The sequence below is a fragment of the Lathyrus oleraceus genome, chromosome 7 (assembly GCF_024323335.1).
Source record: "Lathyrus oleraceus cultivar Zhongwan6 chromosome 7, CAAS_Psat_ZW6_1.0, whole genome shotgun sequence".
Taxonomy (NCBI): domain Eukaryota; kingdom Viridiplantae; phylum Streptophyta; class Magnoliopsida; order Fabales; family Fabaceae; genus Lathyrus; species Lathyrus oleraceus.
In genome coordinates, this window is record NC_066585.1 from 175077976 (window position 1) to 175102122 (window position 24147).

A 24147-nucleotide genomic window follows, 5' to 3' on the forward strand; every position below is an offset into this window, starting at 1 on the left:
GGGGAAGCCTTGCCACCCTATGAGACAATATGAATGTTGGATCCTCAAAGAGGAATCCTTGCCTCCCTATAGGTAATATGAACGTTGGATCCCCAAAGGGGAATCCTTGCCACCATAGAGGCAATATAATTATAGAACCTTTATTGAGGACTCCTTGTCGCCCTAGAGGCAAATGCTTACTGGACCTTTACTGAGGAATCCTTGTCGCCGCATAGGCAATATGACTGACAAACCTTTACTGAGGAATCATTTCCATCATACGAGGAAATTTAATATTGGACCTTCATTGAAGGATCCTCGCTAAAGCAAACTCAATTCGTCCCAAGCAACACTTGAGGGACTCGCCTAGAATGAAAATTTATTCAGTCAGGGCGACTTGAAAAAATGACCTTAAAGTAATCAAAAGAGATATTGATAACACAAGGAAAACACTAAATGGTGAAATACAAACAATGAATAAAAATACATACCTAAAGCGTCGAGCCATGCCAATCTTGGGGGACATGCCCCATAGACTGTCACTATTTATCAAGGGCTAAACCTCATCATGCGACTTCACCAACTCAGAGAACAACAACACATATAAGACCAAAAATAATGGCATAAGAGTTAGACAAACTCGCCTTTACGAAGTCTCGCATGAGAGACTCAACTATCTAAGTCCTACTCAATAATAAATTATCTTTTGCCTAGATCAAATCACTTCGCCATTTCCAATGCATCATGTTTGAGGGACTGTGTACTGAGACAACTTCATTGGGCATAAGAGAAGATAATCCAAAGGTAAGCAAGATAAGCCAAACATACTAGTGACACACAAGCACAAAAGTAGCACCATAAGTCGTCCAAAGTTGCGCCACTGACCGTCCACAATTCGAAATAACTCACCCATATAATGCTTGGGTTGTCAGGACCAACTTGTCTCTCACATGTTTATTAAAATGTGGGTAGTGATGTAGCCCCATAACTGCTGACTAAAATGGGTAGTCAAATAGTGAAACCGTCCCTCCACAATTCAAAGAAGGGTGCAACCCACTATTTTCATATTTTAGTCTCCACATTTCCTGGTAAAGGAGCCAGAATAATCAAATTTTGACTCTTTGACCTAGACTAACGAGCATTGATAAATATCTAAGCCTTAAAGTCGATGAGAGGATCCAGTTTTTACTCAGAAAATGAAATTTCTCACCTCACTGCTTGAATTTGCCTTAATCATTCTTAAAATACCATAAACATTGAACTACCCTTATTGAACCTTTTTAGTAAATAACAAAACTAAATTATTATAAATATTTGATTTTTATGATGATTATTAATGAAGTAATTAATATTATTGTGATATATAAAAATATATTAAATGACATGCGTAATAATTAAATTATAAATAGACTTAATTGTAATTTTGGTCTCTCTATTTTCTTTTTTTTAGATTTTGGTCCGTTCATTTTAAAAATCGCGATTTTGGTATTTTTTTTTAAATTTTGAACTGAATTTTGGTTTCTTTTTGAAACTAAAATCCAACACAAAAATTAAAAAAAATCAAAAATATAATTTTTGAAATAAAAAGATTAAAATAAAAATAAAATAAAATAGATGAACCAAAATTATAATTAACCTTTTATATATATATATATATATAAACATAGGACTAGTAATAATTAAAATTCAATTCAATTTCCCACCATGTACTTCATGCCCATTTATAATTTCAATTTAATCAATAAAATATGCATAGCCCAATTTTTTTACTCTTCGTTACATTAGATTGCATTGCATTCATCTAACACATTTTAGTCGCCACCTCGAAAAAGAAAAAAAAAATCATACTACCAAAAAAATGTTGGAATTTTTTTAATCCTTATCCTTTATTATTCCTGAAAAACATTTTCAGCGGCGAATATCCATTCCAAATATTTTGACAGTGTAGATCGCAGCCTCATGTTTCGCAACTCGTTGCACCATTGCATTCAGCTACATCACTAATAAACACATTTCTTAACATTTTCTCAAAATTTATTTTCTCTCTCCTTCTCACACCCCGAACCACATGGCTTCCATTTCGAGTATCTCTTCTCCGAACCTCACTTTCCCGAAGCAAAACCTCCCTGTTACCTTCCCTCTCAAACGACCCTCACTTCTCCACTTCCCTTCCCAACCTTTATGCCTCTGTCTCAACTCCGTCTCCGACGGCAACCACAACAACACAAACAATAACGACCGCCGATGGGATTCGATGCTCCACGAATTCGTCACCGGCGCTATGAAGCAATTCGAATCCTACGTCAACGCGCTCATGAAAGGCCGCGCTGCCGATGAAGACCGCGGTGATGTTAACGATGAAGATTGGGATTGGAATCAGTGGCGTCAGCATTTCGATGAGGTTGATGACCAGGAACGTATTGTCATCATCCTCAAGGTTTTCCCTCGATTTCGTTCTGTTTTTTGTGCTTATCGTGAATCAATAGATGTTAATTAATGTTGAATTTTGAATGTTGCGGTAGTTTTTATTGATTTTGGTGCGAAATAATGTTTATCTTGGAAGCTTTGATTTCTTTCTCACTTATGAGGAAGTATCATGTGTAGAAACTCCTGCGCAAAACCCCAAACTTACTGTTGTTGTATCTCACAACTATAGCCTCTTTTACTCATTTGTTTATGACACTGTACTACTCTTTAAAATACTCATTCGTTCTTTATCCAAAGTTTTGATAATTCTGTTGATCAATTGACTTCACGTTCTTCAATATCAAAGTCTTCGGTTTGCCAAGTTAGATGTGTTCTTAAAATCAATCAAGTAGTTAATTGCTTTGTAAATAACTTGTTAGCAGTTCGCTTTGGTTTTGTAATGACTTAAAGTATTCAAAATCAGAAACAATTTGCTTTCAGTTAAACACGAACCAACAGTAAGTGACTAGTAAATGACATAGCCTTGAAATGGGTTTTTGTCAAGTTTTTAATGGTGAGCTGAGTTCTTGATGTTTTATGTCAATGCAGACTCTCATGCAATACTTAAGTAGGATTTCTTCAAACCTGTTTATAATTTAAATAGTTGCTTGGCCTTTTTTGTGCTCAACAGTCTCAGTTACGGCATGCTGTATACGTGGAGGATTATGAAGAAGCTTCTAGGCTTCAGGTGGCGATTGCAGCTGCATCTAACAATGACAGTGTTGGAAAAGTGATATCTCTTCTCAAAGTAGGGATTTTGACAAATGGGTGTTATGCTGTTAGCTGATTTTTGTGAGTTACTTTTTCACTATATTGTATATAATTTAATTATGTCTGTATATTTTCTAATCTTGCAGAGAGCCATAAAAGAAGAGCGGTACCATGATGCAGCTTTTTTAAGAGATAAAGCTGGTGCTGGACTTGTGAGTTCTTATGGAATTTATTTAATGGCAACTTGCATGAATGTCTTTGAATTGTAGTGGAATTAGAATGTAAGATGCAATGTCATAGGGCGGCCCCAGTAATACATATTGGTGCTGAAATTGCTATTACCCGGGTTGATAATTTGTTTTTGACATCAAGACAACACTTTCCTCACCACTTCACTTATGAAACCAATAACTAAATTGTAAGGTGTTTTTGTAGACTAAATTTATTTTTGTATCTTGCTAATAAGCCGTGGAACCTAATGACATGACAGTTATATTATGAGAGCCAGATAACGAATAATAATCCATTTTTGAAAACATTTAGTTTGCTTATTATCATGATTTCAAATTTTAAGGTGCATTTGTTTTTTCACTTTGATTTCAAATATGGTTCCAATTCTTGTAAACGTGTTGGTTGATTGCATCCTTAATTTTCTATTAAATATATTAATGCTGTGGTGTGACATTTTAGTGTTTTATGCTAAGCCAATGATTTGCACCATTTGTAACATCTGTTTTTGATGTATATTTATAATTTGTAATATTGTTATGTCTGTTCCATAAAAATCATTAAAACTCACGTATTAATTGGCTCTTACAGGTTGGTTGGTGGACTGGTATTTCAAAAGATGTAAATGATCCACATGGTTTAATTATTCGCATAACTCCAGAGCATGGAAGATATGTGGCAAGGAGTTATAGTCCTAGGTAATTTTTATGTCATGATAATAAGAAACATGTAAGGTAATTAGCCTCTTAAAATAAAAAACTTATTCTGGTATAGGTGATGTGCCACCACTTCAGCACTATACTAGGGAGGAATGGATTATGTGAAAATAAAATATTTGTGTTAGAGTTCCACTGTCTATGATATGTAGCCATAGTCATTTTTCTTAGATTGTCAACTGTTCCATGTTTTGCCCAACCTCAACCTGAAACTAAAACCCATAAAACATTGGTCATTTTTCTGGATGGATGAGGTGTTAAGGAATAATTTTATCATTTTTGCGTTTTATTGGTTCTGATAGAGTAGCTAGTCTATAGAGCACGCGTCTTGCTTGAGTTTTTGTTAAGTCTTTGTTTAGGTATGTTGAAATACAAGAGACTAAGAGACATTTGAATAAACTGTGTGTTTTGAAAAGCACTACAGAGACTTTATTATATATAGAGAGATTACAACTAATTATATGATATAGTCGATATGAGACTATTCTATATACAAATATTCTTAACATTATATATTTACAAATATCAACACCCCCCTTCAATCTTGAGCATATAAGTCTAATGCACCAAACTTGTTACATATATAATTAGTTGTGGGGTTTCGCAGAGACTTTGTAAACACGTCTACCAATTGATCATTAGAGTTGACAAAGTTTGTGATGATGTCACCTGACTTGATCTTCTCTCTGACAAAGTGACAATCTATCTCAATATGTTTGGTCCTCCCATGGAAGATTGAATTTGAAACAATGTGCAATGCAGCTTGATTATCACAAATAAGTGTCATTGGTCTTGCTTCTTCAATTTGAAGCTCCTTGAGCAACTGTTTTAATCAAATAAGTTCGCATGTTGCCATTGCCATGACCCTATACTCTACCTCGGCACTTGATCTTGCAACTACGTTTGTTTCTTACTTTTCCAAGATATAAGGTTTCCTCCAACAAGTACACAATACCCAGAGGTGAATCGTCTATCAATGGGTGACTCTGCCTAATCAGCATTAGAGTATCAAACTATCTGAGTATGTCCTTTATCTTCATATACTAGACCTTTTCCTGAACCACATTTGATGTATCTCAGAATCCGGATAACAACATCCATGTGTTCCTGACAAGGGAAATTTAAGAATTAACTGACCACACTAACTGTAAAAGAAATGTCTGGACGAGTGACTGTAGGATAATTCAACTTTCCAACCAATCTCCTATACCTCCATGAGTCAGATAGAGACTTCCCCTGATTGGGTAGTAGTTTGACACTTGGATCCATAGAAGTATCAACCGGTTTAGCATTCAACAAACCCGTTCTTCCAAAATATCGATAGCATATTTCCGCTGAGAAATCATCAAACAATCTTTGGATTGGGCTACCTCAATACCCAAGAAATAACGGAGTTTACCAAAATCTTTTGTCTGAAATTGATTCGAGAGATGTTGTTTTAACTGGAGTATACCCTGCTGATCACTACCAGTTATGACAATATCATCTACATACACAATTAGATAAATACACCATTGGGCAGAGTGATGATAAAAAACAGAATGACCAGTTTCCCTATGGATCATACCAAACTGTTGTATTAGTGCTGAATCTGCCGAACCAAGCTCTCAGAGATTACTTAAGACCATAAAGAGACGTGTGTAACCTACACACAATATTCGATGACTCCCCCTGAGCAACAAATCCAAGTGGTTGCTCCATATATACTTCCTCCTCAAGATCACCATGTAAAAAAATATTTTTGATGTCAAGTTGATGAAGAGGTCAAATTCGAATGGATGCAATGGCTAGAAGAAGTCTAACAGATGTCATCTTGGTTACAGGCGAGAAGGTATCACTATAATCCAATCCAAAAATCTAAGTGTATCTTTTGGCTACTAAGCGAGCTTTAAATCGACCAATCTTACCATCTGGACCAACCTTCACTGTATAAAGCCAACAACAACCTATTAAAGATTTTCCAAGGAGTAGAGGAGCCAGTTTCCTGGTACCACTACTTTGAAGAGCACACATTTCATCAATCATTGCTTGCCTTCACTCAGAGTGAGATAATGCTTCACCTGGAGTTTTAGGAATAGAAATAGAAGACAAAGAAGACAAACAAGTATACTGCAAAGGGGAAAGACGATGATAACATAAATCAATATAATGTGGAGAAGGGTTTTGTGTTTGACGTATACCTTTTCGAAGGGCAATCGGAAGATCGGACTCAGGTTGCAGGATCAAATCCGGTGATGGCGGAGGCGTCGGAGGAGAGCCTGCAATGACCTTAGGGACATGGACGACATGCGTTGATATGTTTGAAGTGGTCGAAAAGTGGGGGGGTCAGGAGCCATAGACTGATGGAGGATAATGGTAGGCGAGACATTAATAACTGTGAAAAAGGTGTTGGAGTATTTTCTTGAATAGATTTTGGAGTTACGTGACTGAATTCGAAATATGGAATAGGCTCAAAGAAGGTAACATCAGCTGATATGAGGTATCGTTGTAGAGCATGTGAATAACAACGATAACCTTTTTGGGATTGATGATAACCAAGAAAGACACACTTTAGTGATCGAGCTGATAGTTTATCAAGATCAGGAGAGAGATTATGTACAAAACATGTGGACCCGATGACTCGGGGAGGAATTGAGTGAAGTTGGGAATTAGGAAAAATGATTAAATGAGGGACTTTATTGTTAAGGACAGATGAAGGCATGCGATTTGTAAGGTAACATGCCGTTAGCACAACATCCCCCCAAAATCGAAGTACATTACCATGGAGAAGTAGGGTCCGAGTGGTTTCTACGAGATGCCGATTTTTGCATTCGGCTACCCCGTTTTGTTGAGGTGTGTGAGAGCAAGATGTTTGTTGGAGAATACCATTGCGTGGCATAAAATTTTAAAATTGTTGAGATAAATATTCACGGGTATTGTCACTTTTTAAGGTACGGATAGACACACCGAATTGAATTCTTATTTCTTGATAGAATTGTTCAAAAATAAAAAATAATTCAGATATATTCTTCATTAAAAATGACCACGTGCAACGTGAAAAATCATTAATAAAGGTGACAAAATACCTAAAAGAGTAGACAGTACGCGAGGGACCCCAAACATCGTGTGAATTAAAGCAAAAGGGGACGAAGCTCGTTTATTAACTCGATTGGGAAACTGACTACGAGCGTGTTTCCCTAACTGACACGACTCACAATGTAAATTAGATATCTTCAATAAATTTTGCACCAACTTATGTAGTTTGGAAAGACTGAGATGACCTAACTGAGCATGGATAGTTAGTGGAGAGTCTTTGACTGAGCATGTCTATGATGACACTGAGAGGTAATAAAGGCCTTGAGACTCACATCCGACGCCAATCGTCTGTCCCAAACTTCAATCCTGCAGGGTAACATTATTGTTAGTGAAAGTGACACTACAATTAAGAGAACGAGTTAAACCGACTAACTGAAAATAAATTAAATGAACAATTAGGTACATAGAGGACAGAAGTAACAGAAAGAGAAGATAAAATTTGAATAGTACCAATTCCTTCGGATCGGGTTTGAGAACCATTTGCAAAAATTATAGTAGGTAAGAAACCAGATGTAGAGAGGGAAAAAAAGATTTTTATTACCGGTGACATGATCAGACGCACCAGAATTAAGGACCCAAGGTCCAAGAGGAGATGATTGAGAGAGACAAGAAGATGAATTACCAGCGTGTGCTACCGAAGCAGTAGAATCTAAGTTTTGCTAATTCTGATACCACCTGAGGAAATCATCGTAGTTTGACGTAAAGTTATGAAGAGTAGCCATGAGAATCTGAAGAGAGAAAATATCACGCGAGTCGATGAAAAGTGCTCTGTTTGAACTGGATCACAATTTTCCGCAAGTGGAAAATAAAAGCTGAGACCGGATCTGAAAAGTTGCACTATGGGGAGTGAGGCGGTGAAAAAATTGTCAGGATCGACCATCGGACGTCCTGTCATGTGTGGATCAGGTAGCAGCACGCGAGGCCCATGCGCAGAGACGGAGGTGGCGCGTGCAGAGGTTTTTGCCGTTGAAAAGTGGGGAGTGGCTGGATCGGAGGAGGTGCTTCTGCCGGTAAGGTTAGTTTGCTGGAAGGTCGCCGGGAACAATAGTGAGTAGTGACGGGGGCGGACAGTGGCGGCAGTGCGGTGGTGGCTGGAGAATTTTAAGAATTGATGCGAAATGAGTCACGACAGTGTATGAAAGGTAAATTGGAGTTATGACACGGTTTGTCAAAAATTTCTCACCGGAAGACAGTGGGTCAACCGGATAAAGTACGGTGAAAGATTGTCTTTCCGTAGGCTCTGGATACCATGTTAAAATATAAGAGACTAAGAGACATTTGAATAAACCGTGTATTTTGAAAAGTAATACGGAGATTTTATTATATATAGAGAGATTACAACTAATTACATGATATAGTCGATGTGAGACTATTCTATATACAAATATTCTTAATACTATATATTTACAAATATCAACAAGATATATTTGGAACCTTTAGCATTATGGTCTAACTGCATATATACATTATAATAGATTCAGACTATATAATTTATAACACAATTACAAATTCAGTTCTAGAATATTCAATTTATCTCAAGAAATCTGTTGTATCATAATTTTCTCATGTTCTCTCCCTTTCTTTTGACCATTGAAATTTAGCACACCCAGTTAGTCTTAATCCTGAAGTAGCTCTATGCAGGTTTATAAAGTAGTTCTAATAAGCTCATTATAACATGGTCTAAATTACAAGCACTACTTGTACTAGATAAACTTGAATAAGCTCATCGAACAAAGGCATACTTAGATGACAAACCTTCTAGAATCACATTAATGTGGTGCCTGATTGGAACAAGATTTCTGATTAAGCCTAGGGCATCAAGAGTTTTACTAAGAAGGTAATCCGTTTTACTAAAGAAGTTAGTCCTTGAAGGAGGAATTGTTGAGCATGTTAGAACGAAGTTCAACATGATGATGTTGTGCCTTGTCACGAGTTTGTTTTTGAAAATAAATAGGCAAAGAGATGATCCAAAGAGCTCTTATGCATGCAAGCAACCAATAATACATGCATGAGGATTTCACTGAGTAAGGTGGATTGAAGCTAAGAGAGAAGCATCTAGTCGCGCAATCTTCATGAGGCATACACATGATTGATCTTCGTTGCATGACGATCTTCGTCACCGAGAAATTGTATAGGAACACAAGGACAAACAATGAACTCTAAGATTGTGAGTGAGCATTGACATAACGCTCGATCTGTTTATGTCATAGATGGAAGTTATCTTCAGTGAGTTTCTCTAAATTTTTTCCAGTTTGAAGCTTTCATTCATGTGCAACGGAGGAGGAAATAAACAGCCAGTGCCAACGGAGCCATGCGACTGTGGTGGAGGCTGTTGAGAAAAATAAGTGTGAGTTGGAAGGATTGAGAATCAAGTGTGAGGTGGAAGTCCCACGCTGGTTAGAAAAATGGAGATTGAACACTTTATAAGTGAGAGAACCCATACACCTATTACCTTAAGGTTTTGGGTGAGTATGTAGTGTGTCTCTCACAAGGTGTGTTGCTCATAAAAAAAGGCCCCAATATAAAAATGCTCACTCATGTTGAACCTCCCAAATTGGTGATTCAACAGTGGTATTAGAACCTGGTTCGAGTGAGGGACCGACTTCCTTGTATCGAAAGTCCTCTCTACATGGTGGTGGGTGGGAGGCATGTCTCGTTGAAAAAGTGTTAGCGGAGGTACAAGTGTATGTGGATGAAAGAGCTTCCGCTTGAGGGGGAACAATGTGGATAGACTCACATTTGAGAGGGAGTGTTGAGAAAAACAAGTGTGAGTTGGAAGGGTTGAGAATCAAGTGTGAGGTGGAAGTTTCATATTGATTAGAAAAGTGGAGATTGAGCACTTTATAAATGAGAGAACCCATACACCTATCATCTTAAAGTTTTGGGTGAGTATGTGGTGTGTCTCTCAAAAGATATGTTGCTCTAGTTACATTAGAGATATTCTATAGTCTCAAACACATTATATGTGTTTACATCACATCTACTCTAGAGCTACTCTAGAGTAGATAAACGGTAGAAAGCTTTGCTAGGAAGTAATATGATGGTTTATTCTATCATCTTAGTCATATTTATGTTTGTTGAATGACACAATTGTGATGATTTGTTTCCTTATTCAGTTAGGATTGGGAATCTAATATTACTAACATATTCATCAATATAATTTTAGTATTGATATTGATATTATTTTCCTCCCTCTATACCTAAAGAGATTAAAACCCAACTTTAACTGTAATTTACATCCACATATGATTCATCAATATAATTTTAGTATTGATATTGATATTATTTTCCTCCCTCTATACCTAAAGAGACTAAAACCCAACTTTAACTGTAATTAGACAAAGCATTATACCCTGATTCTCTTTTTAAAACTTACAATTATTCATGCTATCTATTTCCCTGAATGAAATATATCCTAAAAATATTGATTTATTACTCACATTTCTTGGAAACAACTTTTCACCTTTTGAAGTTTATGCAAGTCCCATATTAGATGAAATATGACATGAACATGAGTTTATAAGTAGGAGAGACATCAGCCGGCTTTGTAGGTTGACTTAGACCCATCCAAAATTCTGGATGTCAAATTTATAATGAGTGTCATCCCTCGCTTTACAAATTGATTTTGTAAGAATGAGATAGAGCCCATTGATCCGAGCCACCCATCAGACCCAATAGTATTGACCTGAGCCACCCACCAAGCTCAATAGTATTGATCCGGGCCCCCCACCCAAGTCCCACATTAACAAGAGATAAGGGCCTGCAAATATTTTATAATGAGAAGTATCCCTTACTTTTCAAGCCGGGTATATAATTATGAGTCAGACCTATTATAAAACCTAATAGTTCAAACTATTCTAAAAACCTAATAGTTCAAACTATTTTTGCACGTGATACTTTTGGTTGTTCTGCCACTACCTTATGTGGCTTCTGTTGTTAACCCTTCTACCATATTTTCACTAGGCAACTTGCAACATCTGCTGCTGGTGTTCCTCTATTTGAGTTTTTTCTTACAATGGATAAAAAAGGTGACTTCAAGTCGCAGGTATCTCTTCTTGACTGACCCTAAAACTTATAATTTTTTTGTGTGGGGTAGTTGCATAAAGAAAACTCATTGCAATGAAGATGGATTCTCTACTCCCATTCAAAATTATGCTATCTGAATATATGTGTGCTAAGGATCATATTTCATGCTGATAGTTAAGCAAATTTTCTGATAGTTATTCTGTATGTGTGCTAAGGATCATCTTCATGCTGATAGTTAAGCAAATTTTCTGATAGTTATTCTGTTTAGAAAACTCAAGTTTAACTTTAATCACATGCTCATTGGCTGAGGAACTGGGATTGCATGCAAGAATTAAGTGCATTACTTGTAGCTCACAATCCATTAAATTTCAAAATTTCTGCGTTTCATACGCTAATCTCTATCAATACTAGCATAAAGTTTATAATCTGCTCATTTATTTGATTTTTTAAGACAATCCGGAATACCAGCCAATTTGTACTGTAGATGCTGAGTTGGATTTTAAAAATATGGCAATGGAGCCCTCTTGGGTTGGAATTTTCTTTCTTGTTTTCTCTTTCTTTTTAGTTGGAAAAATGCAGATTCAAACAAACATGAGCAATTTTATTTCCCAGTGTTAATATGAAGGTTCACATTGTCTCTAAATTTCGACTAAGAAACACGACCTCAAAATCTATGAATTAAGTTTGTTTTGGGTAATGTTGTCATATTTCTCAGAAATGTCTGACTTCAGTTGTGAGCCTCACTTTATTTCTTTTAGATTCATGCCTAGTTCCCTTAAATAGTAAATACTAAGGAGGCCCTCCCAATGGGGAAAGCTAACCTCTCTCCATGCGTTTAGTTTGAGTTTAAACCAAACTTTTGTGGTTAAGTTTTACTTATATGCAGTTGAGTTTACTATTTTTAATTATAAAGTAAAATAACTATTATAATAATGATAGGATCAAGTTAGCATACTTAGAGAAGCAAATAATAAAACAGTGAAATTTGGGGAAGAAAATGAATATGATTATAGTAAAAGTACTAGAGTTCAAATGGAATCTAGCAAGTATAGAACAATAGCATGAAAAATAGTAAATGTGAGGATAGTGAATGAGTAGGCATTTCAAGAGGACTTATCTCTCCTAGGGATTGAATACTCAATTCATGCATACTTACAAATGAATCTCCCCTCGGTTTTTATTTCCTCATATCTAGATTCTCTCTCCTCTCTGTTACTGACACGTGGCCTAGCCATGTGCTGGTCATAACAAAATCAGTTTTGAGTGGAATCCCTTCCTCCCTCACTCTTGGTGTCCTTTTGTAAACTTTGCCATATCTACCAATTCCTCCCCCTTCAAAACTCTCATTGACTTTAAAGAGGAATGCTGGAAACTTTGCTCTCATCTTATCAACCAACTCCCGAGAGTTTTCAAAATTTGGTAGTCTTTTCCACTTAACTAGGACCTCTACCCCTCCCTGTTCATTCCTTCTAGAGTCCATAACTCTCTCAGGGGTAGGTTCTAGGTGCCATTCCTCATTCATACAAGTTGGTAGTGGTTGAGGCTCTACAGTAGGTGTGACAGCTTTCCTCAACAAAGATGCATGAAACACATGATGGACCCTAGTTTCCTCACGAAATTTCAACTTATAGGCCACAACTCCGATCCTTTAGATTACTTCATATGGCCCATCGTACTGGGGACTGAGTTTTTGATTGAGTCTTTTTGCTAACGTCTTTATTTTGTAAGGTTGAATCTTCAAAAACACCATCTCTTCCACCTCATATTCAACCTCTCTTCGATGCTTATTGGCTTGACTTATCATCAAGTCTTGTGCCTTAAGCAACGGATCCTGCAACTCTTTGAGTATCACATTCCTTTCAGTTGTCAACTTGTTGACTTCATCCACGGCTGAAAAAGGCGTGTCTCCTTGTACTAACACATGGGCCCCCTCCCATATAAAGCCTCAAAGGGTGTAGTCTTGAAAGAGACATGGTAATTGGTGTTATACCAGTGCTCTGCCTAAGCCAACCACTTAGGCCACTGCTTTGGTCTCAGGCCAGTCACACATCTCATATAGGTTTCTAAACACCTATTAACCACCTCAGTTTGCCCATCTAATTGAGGGTGATAGACACTGCTATACTTCAGTTTAGTTCTTGCTTATTTAAACAATTCAGGCCATAAATTGCTTAAGAAAACCTTGTCTCTGTCAGATACTATAGAGCTAGGGAACCCATGTAGTCTGACCACTTCCTGAATGAACAATTCAACAATGCCCTTAGCTGTGTAAGGGTGACTGACAAGAAGGAAATGAGCATATTTTGTCAGTCTATCCACTATCACCATCACTGGATCCACCCCATGTACTTTAGGCAATGCACTAATGAAATCCATGGATATGTCACTCCATGTCTGTGTTATAATTGACAAAGGTTGGAGTAATCCTCCAGGGGTCAAAGTTTGGTACTTGTTCCTCTAACACACTTCACTGGTCTGCACATACTCTTGTATCCTCTTTTTTATTCCTTGCCAATACCCCACACTTGCTATTCTTTTATAAGTTCTCAAGTGCCCAGAGTGTCCTCCCACAACAGTATCATGGAATTCATGTAGAATCCAAGCAATTCTTGGTGATTGCTTTGGAATTGCTATCCCGCCTACATGATACAACCTCCACCTTTAAGCTGAAATCCCTTATGATGACAAAGATCTCTTAACAATGCTTGCACTATAGCTTTCAGCTTGTCATCATTTTGTATTTCCTCTTCTAAGCCTTCCCAAACCTCACACTGAATGGTGGTTATATGAACATATTGCATCTGCCTGGATAAGGTTCACAACTATCCTGGATAAGGATCTCTTAACAATGCTTGCACTGTAGCTTTCAGCTTGTCATCATTTTGTATTTCCTCTTCCAAACCTTCCCAAGCCTCACACTTCAAGGTTCACACTGACCAGAAGATTCTAAAGTTTATAACTGAACAAAAAGTTATGGGGGAAGAGCAACAGAAATGGCTGTCCAAACTATTAGGGTTTGATTTTGAGGTGAAGTACAAACCTGGTAAGGAAAACAATGCAGCAGATTCCTTATCGAGGAAGATGCAATATGTTCATATAACCACCATTCAAAGCTATCCTTCTTGAGTAACTGAGTGAGAGGCCAAGCAATTTTTCCATAATTTTTCACAAATTTCCTATAGTACCCAGGTAAACCCAAGAATCCCCTCAAACCTTTTAAATCTTTAGGAACAAACCATTCTAGCATGTCCTCTATTTTCTTGGGACCAACTGACACACCTTTTCCAGAAATAAGGTGTTCCAAATACTCAATCTCTTCTTGGCCAAAAGAACACTTTTCCTGGTTAGCAAAACATTTTTTGATCTTTCAGCACTTGTAATAGCACAATCAAATGTGTCTTGTGTTCTTCTCTACTCTTATTGTAAATCAGTATGTCATCAAAGAAGACCAAGCATGATTGAGCTTGAAAAAGGGCTGGTGCTATGTCTTATGATTCCGACATATAAATTTCACTCATTGCATCTGGAATTTCAACCCTTCACAAGTCCCTTGGAGTCTCTACCACCTTTAATTTGAGTTCTGTCATGAGCTTAGAGTCAATAAAATTGCTAGTTGCTTCTGAATCAATCAAGATTAGCAACTCTCTGTCCTTTACTGTCACCCATGCTTTCAAAGATTTATTGGAAGTGAATCCTTCCTTACTTTGCAAAGTCTGCAACTCTTCTACCTCTTCCTCAATCTTCACTTGTTTCTCTCCTACTTCCTCCACTCCTTCTTCATCACTGCTATTTTCACATAGCTTTAGACTCATGTGTTTGAATATTCAGATGTGTTCCCTATTTCATTTGTCTCCACACTTGAAACACAACCCTTTCTTACTCCTTTCCTCCAGCTCTGCAGGGTTTAACCTTCTACCTTTAAACTTTTCAATCACCCCTCTACTCCCCTTGTCACCCTCCTTCTTAGACGATAACGTGGTCGCGACTCTCGCGAAAGCGTACTCTGGTCACTACCTTCTTCCTTATCGTCGTCATCGTAACCTCAAACACGTGGTCGTCCATTTCTCATGTGATTTTGAGCCGGTTGCTCTTGAATCAACTGTCGAATCTGATCCACCGTGACTTACGGTCTCGATTGTTGCTCCACCACCAATTGACGAATTTGTTCCATCGTTACTTCGAAGTTGTTCATCCTCTGTTCTATGGCGTCCATTCTATTTTCCATAATGCTTCGAGTAATGGCCATTCACCACGAAAACACAACCAAGACTCTAGATACCAAATTGATAGGATCAAGTTAGCAGACTTAGACAAACAAACAATAAAACAGTGAAATTTGGGGAAGAAGATGAATATGATTATGGTAAAAGTACTAGAGTTCAAATGGGATCTAGCAAGTACATAGCAATAACATGAAAAATAGTAAATGTGAGGACTATGTTGTTAATCTCGAAAAGTGGCGCGATGCGGTCAATCCCAAAATCGGAGCGGCACGGAAGCGGGGAGCGGCGCGTGCGCTATTTGAATGGCACTTACATGCTGAAAACATACTAGCAAATACTTTCAATTCCAAATACCATTAAAAGGCATAAGTCTTAAGCAAAACATTGCAACATGCTTTCAAATAGCTATAAAATTCAAGAAAACAAACACTTAAGCGTCTAAATCTTAAAATAACTAAACATCAAAACTCTGATAAAAGTTCAAGAATCATTAAAATCTAAGTCTTCATCATCACTTCCTCCGCCACTAGCATCCTCTTCATCCTCTCCAATATATTCTTGATTACTAAATTCATCATCTACTACTACCATTTCCTTTGCCTTTGACTTAAATCTAGATGAAAAAGGTGAAGGTGGTGGAGGTGCGACTGCCTTCTTCTGCAATGTTGCTTGGCTCCTAGTGTTGATTGTAGGCTCAGCAACACCACTTGCAACTTCAACATCTAGCCAAGACAAATCATCACCATCAAACACCATATCATCATTATCAGGTTGAGCTTCATCTTCACCTCCTAACAATCATAGGTTATTGGTATCAATATCATCATCCATGACCACAGGATCAATCAAATCATCACAGTCAAAGCGCTCTTTCAAATTTTGATTATACTTGATGAAAACCAAGTCTTGCAACATTTGATGTTCAAGTCTATTTCTCTTCTTGAGTGAATTTATATTATAATTTTAGTGTTAGTTTAAATAATAAATATACATTACTAAACTATTAATTTGTATCTATAACTTAATATCAACTTCTTGCATGCTCAAAAGCACTCCAATTCTGCTCACAACCCGATGAGCTACAAGTCAAACTCAATATTTTAATAGCAAGGAGCTGCAAATTTGATGTTTTTGCTCCATACCTCCTCCACAACTCAACTGCAATGCAACACTTATTTGCATTAGCATATATACTCAAAAATTGTTATGTAATTAAATTATTGCGAAATAGACTTATTACCAACAACTACATCAGCTCTTTGCCTTACCGCCCTCTTCAATGCAGAATGACCTACACCCATCTTATATTTCGACAATTCTTCATGGATGACATCAATAACTTTAACACTTGCGGAAAGCTTATCAATGCGTGCATAAAGGCCATTCAACAACTTATCGTCATTCTCAATCATTGGATTGCCATAAAAGTACTTCGGATTAAGATAATACCCAACTGCATGTAATAGATGACGAAGTTGAATACTCCATCTTCTATCAACAATATTAATGATTTCTTTGTACTAGCTTTCATTGTTGAAGTTTTTTTTGTAATTAACTCCCTGGCTTCCAACATTGCATGATAGATGTTACCAATTGCTGGCTTTTTTTCATTATCAACAAGTCTAAGTACTTTTACAAGAGGGCCCATAACTTTAAGAGTGTACACAATATCCTCCCAAAATGAGACTTGAAGTACAATAACAGTTCCCTTTTTTCCTTTCACCTCCTTACTTGCATTCAAGTTCAACCATTCTTCAGAAGTGAGCATGGTTCTAATTTTTTTTCCTTTAGAGTGTGCAATCTGTGCAAAGTAAGAAAGTTTGTGGCAAACCTTGCGACTTCACTTCTAACCAATTCACTTTCTAATTTCTCCCTCGTTAAGTTTAAAACCAAATAATGGTTGTAAATGAAGCCCACGAGAGTCATTCCTTTTTGTATAACCTTCTTGATTCTAGGAATTTTTCCGATATCTCCTAGCATCAAGTCTAGACAGTGAGCAGCACATGGAGTCCAAAATATTTTTGGCCTCGATACTGAAGATGTTTACGGCCAAAACATAATTGCTTCATTATCGGTAACTAGCTGCACAACATTACTTTCACTGATCTCTTCAATAAAGCTATCCAAAAGCTCAAACAACTTTTGTCCAATTTTTATGTATATAGAAGCATCAACACTTTTAACAAACATTGTTCCTGCCGGAGAATTGACCAAAAAATTGATCAATGTTCTTCTCTTTGTATCAGTCCAATCATCAGACATTATGGAACAATCATATTTTGTTTGTTCTTGCTTATTAGTACTTAATATCTCATGTGTAAGTTTCAACATCTTGAAGCAATGGAACTCTCAACTCATAGTAGTTTGGAGGCTTCAAATGTGTATCATACACACCAATTACTTCAACCATCAATTTGAAACTTTTTGAATTTGCAAAATTGAAAGCAATTCCATTCCGATAAAAGAAACGAGTTATGTATTGGCAACAACTTGCTCTTGCTTTCTTATCACAAGCATCATTCAAGCTTGTTTGGTTTCCATTTTTCAAAGTTTCCTATGGTTTTCTATAGTAAATTACATCCAAGGGACCTTTTGTATTCTTCTTGGCAGCCAACATACTCCCCTCTTCAGCCGGCCGTTTTCCACTTCGAATCCTAGATATGTCAAGCAGCCGTGATGCCTCATCATCATCTTCATGCACTTCACCTGAAATAGATTTCTTTGCGCCCAATTTCTTATTTTCATGCTCCTGCAAAATCATCTTAATGTCTTCGGGTGTTTGAGTGCAAAACTTCACATTTCTTTTTATTCCTAATTGATGTTGTTTAGCCTTAGAAATTCCTCTGGTAGACGTTTCGTTACAAAAATCACGTGTAACCCTCCTCTTATTATTTATGTCTTTCAAATTGTTAAATTTTCATCCTATATCACCGGTTAGTTTGTGTAGCTTGGCAGAAGAAGCAACTGATTGAGCATTGGATGATGATGGTGGAATAGAATTAGAAGGAGGAGTTGGAGTTGTCATGGCTGTTGGAAAAAAAACAGAACAAAGGAGGAACAGAAAAAATAGAACAGAGGTGGAACAAAGAGAAAAAACAGAACAGAGGAGAAATAGAAAAATACCTGAATATGAAGCAATAGAGGAACAAAGATGATGAAGATGAGCGATGATGAAGTAATGGAGGAACGGTGAAGATGGACGATGATGAGCGATACTGTGCGAACGAGGAAAGGCAAAGAACTCTGAGAGATGATGAGCCAATGTGTGCGAACGAGGAAAGGAGAAAAAATAGGGCTTTTAAAACAGTTTAAAATTAATGGGTAAAATTCCCCGATCCGACCCGGTTTGCACAACCAAATAACCCGTCCGCTTTTGCACCGCATCCGACCCGCGATCGCAGCCGCTCCGCCCGCTTTCTCCTTTCCCGCCAGACCGGTATGATAGGAAGCAACCATGCTATTTTTTTCGCGTCGCGCCGCTATCGTGCCGTGCCGGCCACTATTGACAACATAGTGTGAGGATAGTGAATGAGTAGGCACTTCAAGAGGCCTTATCTCTCCTAGGGATTGAATACTCAATTCATGCATAACAAAATGAATCTTCCCTCAGCTTTTATTCCCTCAGATCTAGATTCTTTCTCCTCTCTGTTATTGACACATGGCCTAACCATGTGCTGCTCATAACAAAATTAGTTTTGAACGGAATCCCTTATTCCCTCACTCTTCTTACGCGTCCTTTTGTAAAATTTGCCATATCTACCAAATAACTTCTTAAAAAGTTTATACTATTAATAACATTAATATATCACTCATTCTCAATCTAGTATGTTATCCAACAGCAGTATTGCAATGAAATATTATTTTCATTTTCAGGCTGTGTACCTAAAGCGAAAAGGGTCCTACCATGGCCCCCCAACTATGTCCTCTAAAACATCGGATGCTAGTGAGCTGTTTGTTGTGAGTACTGAGGATTCAGAAAGTGGTGATGATAGGAGTGATAGCTCTGACCCTTCTGAGAGAATGCCTGCATTTCAGAATGTCGTGAAAGACATGATTCCTGGTATGAAGGAGAAGATTTTCAAAGTGATAACTCCAGGGAAAGTTGACAAGGATCTAATATCTAAGGTGATTGAGGAATTAACTGAGGAAGAAGAAAGTGGGAATGAAAATGAAGATGGAGAAGATGATGGCGATGAAGAAGATGACACTGAAGATGAAGATGAAGATGAAGATGAAGATGAAGATGAAGATGAAGATGAAGATGAAGAAGAAGAAGATGAAGATGAAGAAAAGGAAAATGATACAGTAACTCTGGAATTGGAAGACATTATATTGGAAACTGATCAAGAGGGAGATTATGAGAACGAGATAAATGCCAATCTGGGAACTTTTGAACGTGAAGAACAAAATGAAATTGCTGTCAAAGTTGTCATTGGTGGTCTTATGCAGGAACTTTCCAGCAATTTATCCTCTAGAGATTTGCTTCGAGTTCCTGCTAAGCTGGAGATGAAGGAGCGTGGTTCATTTTCTTTTATTGTTGAAAACGAAGTCAATCAGCAGGATGGTCATGTCAAAGGGAAATCTTCATCAGATAAATCAATTAAGTTTCAAAGTCGTCGCAGAGTTGATCATGTTATTTCTGACATTGCTAAATTAATTGGCAAGGAAAATGTACCTGCAAAGGTAAGCAAAGTAGTCAAATAAAATCTGCAAATCAGTTTTTGTCAAAACTCACTAATCTTAAATTCTAGTCATAAGTTGCTTTGACTATAATGCATTGTTTTAATCTTATAGGTGCTGAAAGAGTTTGGAGAATTAATAAGTCTCACTCTAAGTCAGGCTCAGAATCATCAACCATTATCCGGGTCTACGATTTTCAATCGCATTGAAATACCATCTTCATTTGATCCTCTAAACGGTGATTTTCTAGTGACTTTGTCATTTCATTATTATGAGGTGCTTATTATTGACTGCTGACAGTAGAATGTTTGTGTTGTTGTAATCTATAGTGTATTGTTAACCAAGTGCCAAATATTCCCATTTTCAATCAGGCTTATATATTGGAACATATGGTCTTTACTCCTCTGAAGTTATTCAAATGAGACATAGATATGGTCAATGGCAAGAAGATGGTAGGGCGAAGGAGACTTCGGATCTCGAGTTTTATGAGTATGTAGAGGCCCTGAAAATAACTGGGGATCCTTATGTACCAGCTGGCCAGGTAATAATATCATGAATTTTATTTTATTGACCTCCAATTATAGTGTTCTAATTTCCTTCCTTCATCATTCTGTGATGTTGGTTTTTATCTATGCAATCCACCTGGGAGAAAAAGAGAGCAGTAGAGGGGTGCACTGTATGATTATGTTAACAAAAGTTGGAGAATGCTGGTGCTGATAAGTGGGAAATATCCGTGAGTTGTAAAACCATAACAGCAATGGTTTTTCTATGCCAGTTGTCATTATCAAGATAACTGGGTTCATCTTTTTAATTATTAATTTGATAACATTTATTAAAAATAATAGTAATTAATACTGTTTGACTAAATTAAAGTTAGTAAATGATTTTTTAAATTCAAATCAAAATTGTTACATAAGCTAAATATTTTTGAACATTATCTTTTGCAATGAATTGAAAATATCAGTAACTTAATTGATACATATATAGAAACAAGGGTCCCTCTAATATAGACTCCTTGAAAAAGGTTCGAAAGGTGAACTCATGTGTCGTACTACAGAGATGGCATTTCCAAGATACCCAATTTCACCTTTTTCCCCAAATGTGGAACTAGGGTTTACAGTGTAGATGTTTCAATTTCTGATGTCCCAAATCTAAAATGCACAAACATTTAAAAGAATTGAAACTGAAAGCATCTCGGTCCATATTAGAGGCTCCCTAGATACAGTTGTATATAATTTTGAAGTTAATGATGCTTAGAAGACAAGTACAAAAGACTGTACTGATAATGGACCTATCATGTACCCACACTGCAAATTGGTGACTTAGGCCATTCCTTGTATGGTATAAGAGGGTATGATTTTAAACAGCTTCACACTCATCTTATACATGAGAAGATCTTGGGAACTGCTTTTCTTCAAATGTTATCTCATGGATTTTTGTATTTGAGGTGTTGTGTGTTGTTGAGTTTCAAACAGCTCATGTTCAAAATATACAAGAAAATGGAACTTCCGTACTTCCAGATAATCATCATGTATTTTCTAGCACTGAAATGTTGTTTTTAGAAGTAATTCAGGGTAAGGCTAGTGATGTGCTCGTTGGAAGTTGATTGACAATTTTGATTGCTGTCAAACTGGCAATTGTTGCAGGCATTGTGTCGGCAGTAACACATATATGACTTGGTTTTTTACCGAGTTCAATGGAAACCAAGATATTTCTTGTATTTTTGTGTATGAAACTTGTGGTCTCTTTTTGAAGCTGATTTTTTGCATTATGCATTACTCATCATAAATCTCATTAATCATGTTCTTTGATCCCCTTAGGTGGCATTTCGTGCAAAAGTTGGAAAGATGTATCAACTTCCACATAAAGGGATAATTCCTGAAGAATTTGGAGTGGTATGGAATTATTTTATATTTTATATTGTAGGGGTTCCCATGTTAGTTTCATTGCTTTTTCCAATCTCTACTCTCTCCAAAACCTTTATTTATTGAATTGGTATCAATTCACAATAAATAATAGGAAATTATTATTGTTCTGCAATCTTATCTGATGTTATTAACAATTTCAGATTGGTCGCTATAAAGGTGAAGGAAGATTGGCTGAGCCAGGGTTTCAGAATCCGCGATGGGTTGATGGTGAACTTGTAATTCTTGATGGAAAGGTTGGTATTTTCCACCCTGGTCTAGTTATTGTAATTCCAGCTTAGTTTTGTGCAATTCTTTATAGCTGCGTCTTGCTTTTTGTTGATTTTTTTGCAGCACATAAAAGCAGGGCCTGTTGTTGGATTTGTGTATTGGGCCCCGGAGTATCATTTTTTGGTCTTCTTTAATCGGCTTAGGCTTCAGCAGTAGGATTTCGTTGTTCATACTATCAAAAACTTTGTAAATTCTTTCTTCAGACTTCAGCGTAAGTTCTCTTTAAAAAGGCCTTTTTAGCTTAACTGGGCAACTCATCTATTAATTTTATATATTATATGCACGATATAATGATTTTGCTAAAGGCTTGGGTATATTTGAAACCTATAACTGCCCTATTTCAATCCTAGAGAAGTTTATGCATTTTTATGAGCATGTAGGGCGAGGTGGGTGTTTTAATAACATGACCAAGCCAACCTAGTGCAAAGCCTAGCATAGCCTATTTCGATCTCTAATTTTTAATGGCTTTATTTTAGTGTTTAGTACATAGTTTCCTAAAATGGATAGTTATAATTCTTGGGTCCGATGGCCCTTAAATGGCAAGCCAGATAATTGACGGGTCCAAGTGTAAGCCTTGGGTATATATATATATATTAAGCTTAGAATTTGGTGTAAATGTTTTTACATGCATTAAGCTTGTTATATTGTTAATTTCGTACTTGATTTGTCCTGTAATTGGATGTTTCATGTCATAGCATTGATTTGTGTATGGACTTGTCTGGTTGCTCGAACAAAAACTATTAAACAGGTTTAATGAGAAGCAAAGGAAAGTAACTTTAAAAAGGAAACATGAAAGAAAGTAATTAGATATTAAGAATAGAAGGGATCTATAGTTTGCATGGCCTGTACTGTATCTCAAATTATGGTTGAACCTCCTCATTATGTGGCCTCATGAAGAATTAATTTTAATGAAACCTTTTAGTAAAGAAAGCAGATTCGTTTATAAGCAACAGAAGTTTTCCTTCCTGTTGTTATCAAGTGCTAAGGTTTTCTATCTGTTCTGTATTTTGGTTATGTCAAGTGCAATTGTCACTAAGCGTCTCTACTTTTTCAATTAGTTTATTTTATATTGACTTCAAGTTGCAAGCTTCTTTAATCTATGTGGCTTATGACTGTTTTTTTTTCTGTGGGTTCCAGGTGTCAAGGAATGCTAAAATTGTGCTTCAGTGGAAGATATCATCCATCACTGCAGGATTTTCCATTTAAGGTATTCAGTGTTTAATTTAAAGTTTAGTAATTATACGCAGACAATGTAAACAGGTTTTATAGACGCGCCTAATCTAAATTTACTATCTTGTCACACCATAATGCTACTACTTCAAATCTTTTTGTATTGAGACATGATAGTAAAATATGATTGAATGTTTGGGTAAAACTTGCTTACCCTGGTAGCGTTTATGAATTAAATTCTTTATTTTAAAAATGTAGGGGTTGCTTTATGGTTTTCTTTAAATGAACATTTTCCTCTGATGTTTACTTTTTATGTCTGTCTCTCTTATGCAGTGTAAAATAGCTTTATGCCAAGCAGCATAGATTTTGAGCACTGGGCTGCTTGTCTAGTCGTAACTCGTAACTCAACTTATTTGGTTATCTTAAGCTTGATTGTCATAGCTTGACTAATCATCATGGAGATTCATAAATCAGCACTGAAGCACAATGTACTAGTTTTTCATTTCACGTATTGTAGAGCTGTAGTAGTGTTCAGGTGGCACATCCTTCATCAAATTTGTATAGTGGTCCAATTTTTTCTGATATGTTATATTCAAATGTATCATAACTACATAATCATGCTTAGTCTAATGTGTTCATTCTGTTAGTATGAATGAAATAAGTTCATTACAAGTGGCA

At 36.7% G+C, this 24147-nt stretch overlaps 1 protein-coding gene across 1 annotated transcript; it reads left to right on the forward strand.

Annotated features, from left to right (window-relative positions):
• The first annotated feature begins 1901 nt into the window (after positions 1-1901).
• Positions 1902-24147, forward strand: LOC127100717 (protein EXECUTER 1, chloroplastic). Its single transcript, XM_051037980.1, has 13 exons — positions 1902-2416; positions 3077-3193; positions 3303-3368; positions 3976-4082; positions 11139-11220; positions 19298-20107; positions 20219-20342; positions 20476-20645; positions 21925-21999; positions 22173-22265; positions 22363-22510; positions 23437-23506; positions 23803-24147. Exons 1-11 carry the CDS (start codon positions 2048-2050, stop codon positions 22453-22455), a joined length of 2106 nt encoding a protein of 701 aa, XP_050893937.1. The 5' UTR covers positions 1902-2047; the 3' UTR covers positions 22456-22510; positions 23437-23506; positions 23803-24147.

Bases quoted from the DNA above. Each gene is read 5' to 3' on its own strand.
- LOC127100717 (XM_051037980.1), top strand. From the start codon at position 2,048: ATGGCTTCCATTTCGAGTATCTCTTCTCCGAACCTCACTTTCCCGAAG. The intron at 2,417-3,076 runs GTTTTCCCTCGA...TGTGCTCAACAG, and splicing joins GTATTGTCATCATCCTCAAG to TCTCAGTTACGGCATGCTGT. The intron at 20,343-20,475 runs GTGATTTTCTAG...ATTTTCAATCAG, and splicing joins TTCATTTGATCCTCTAAACG to GCTTATATATTGGAACATAT.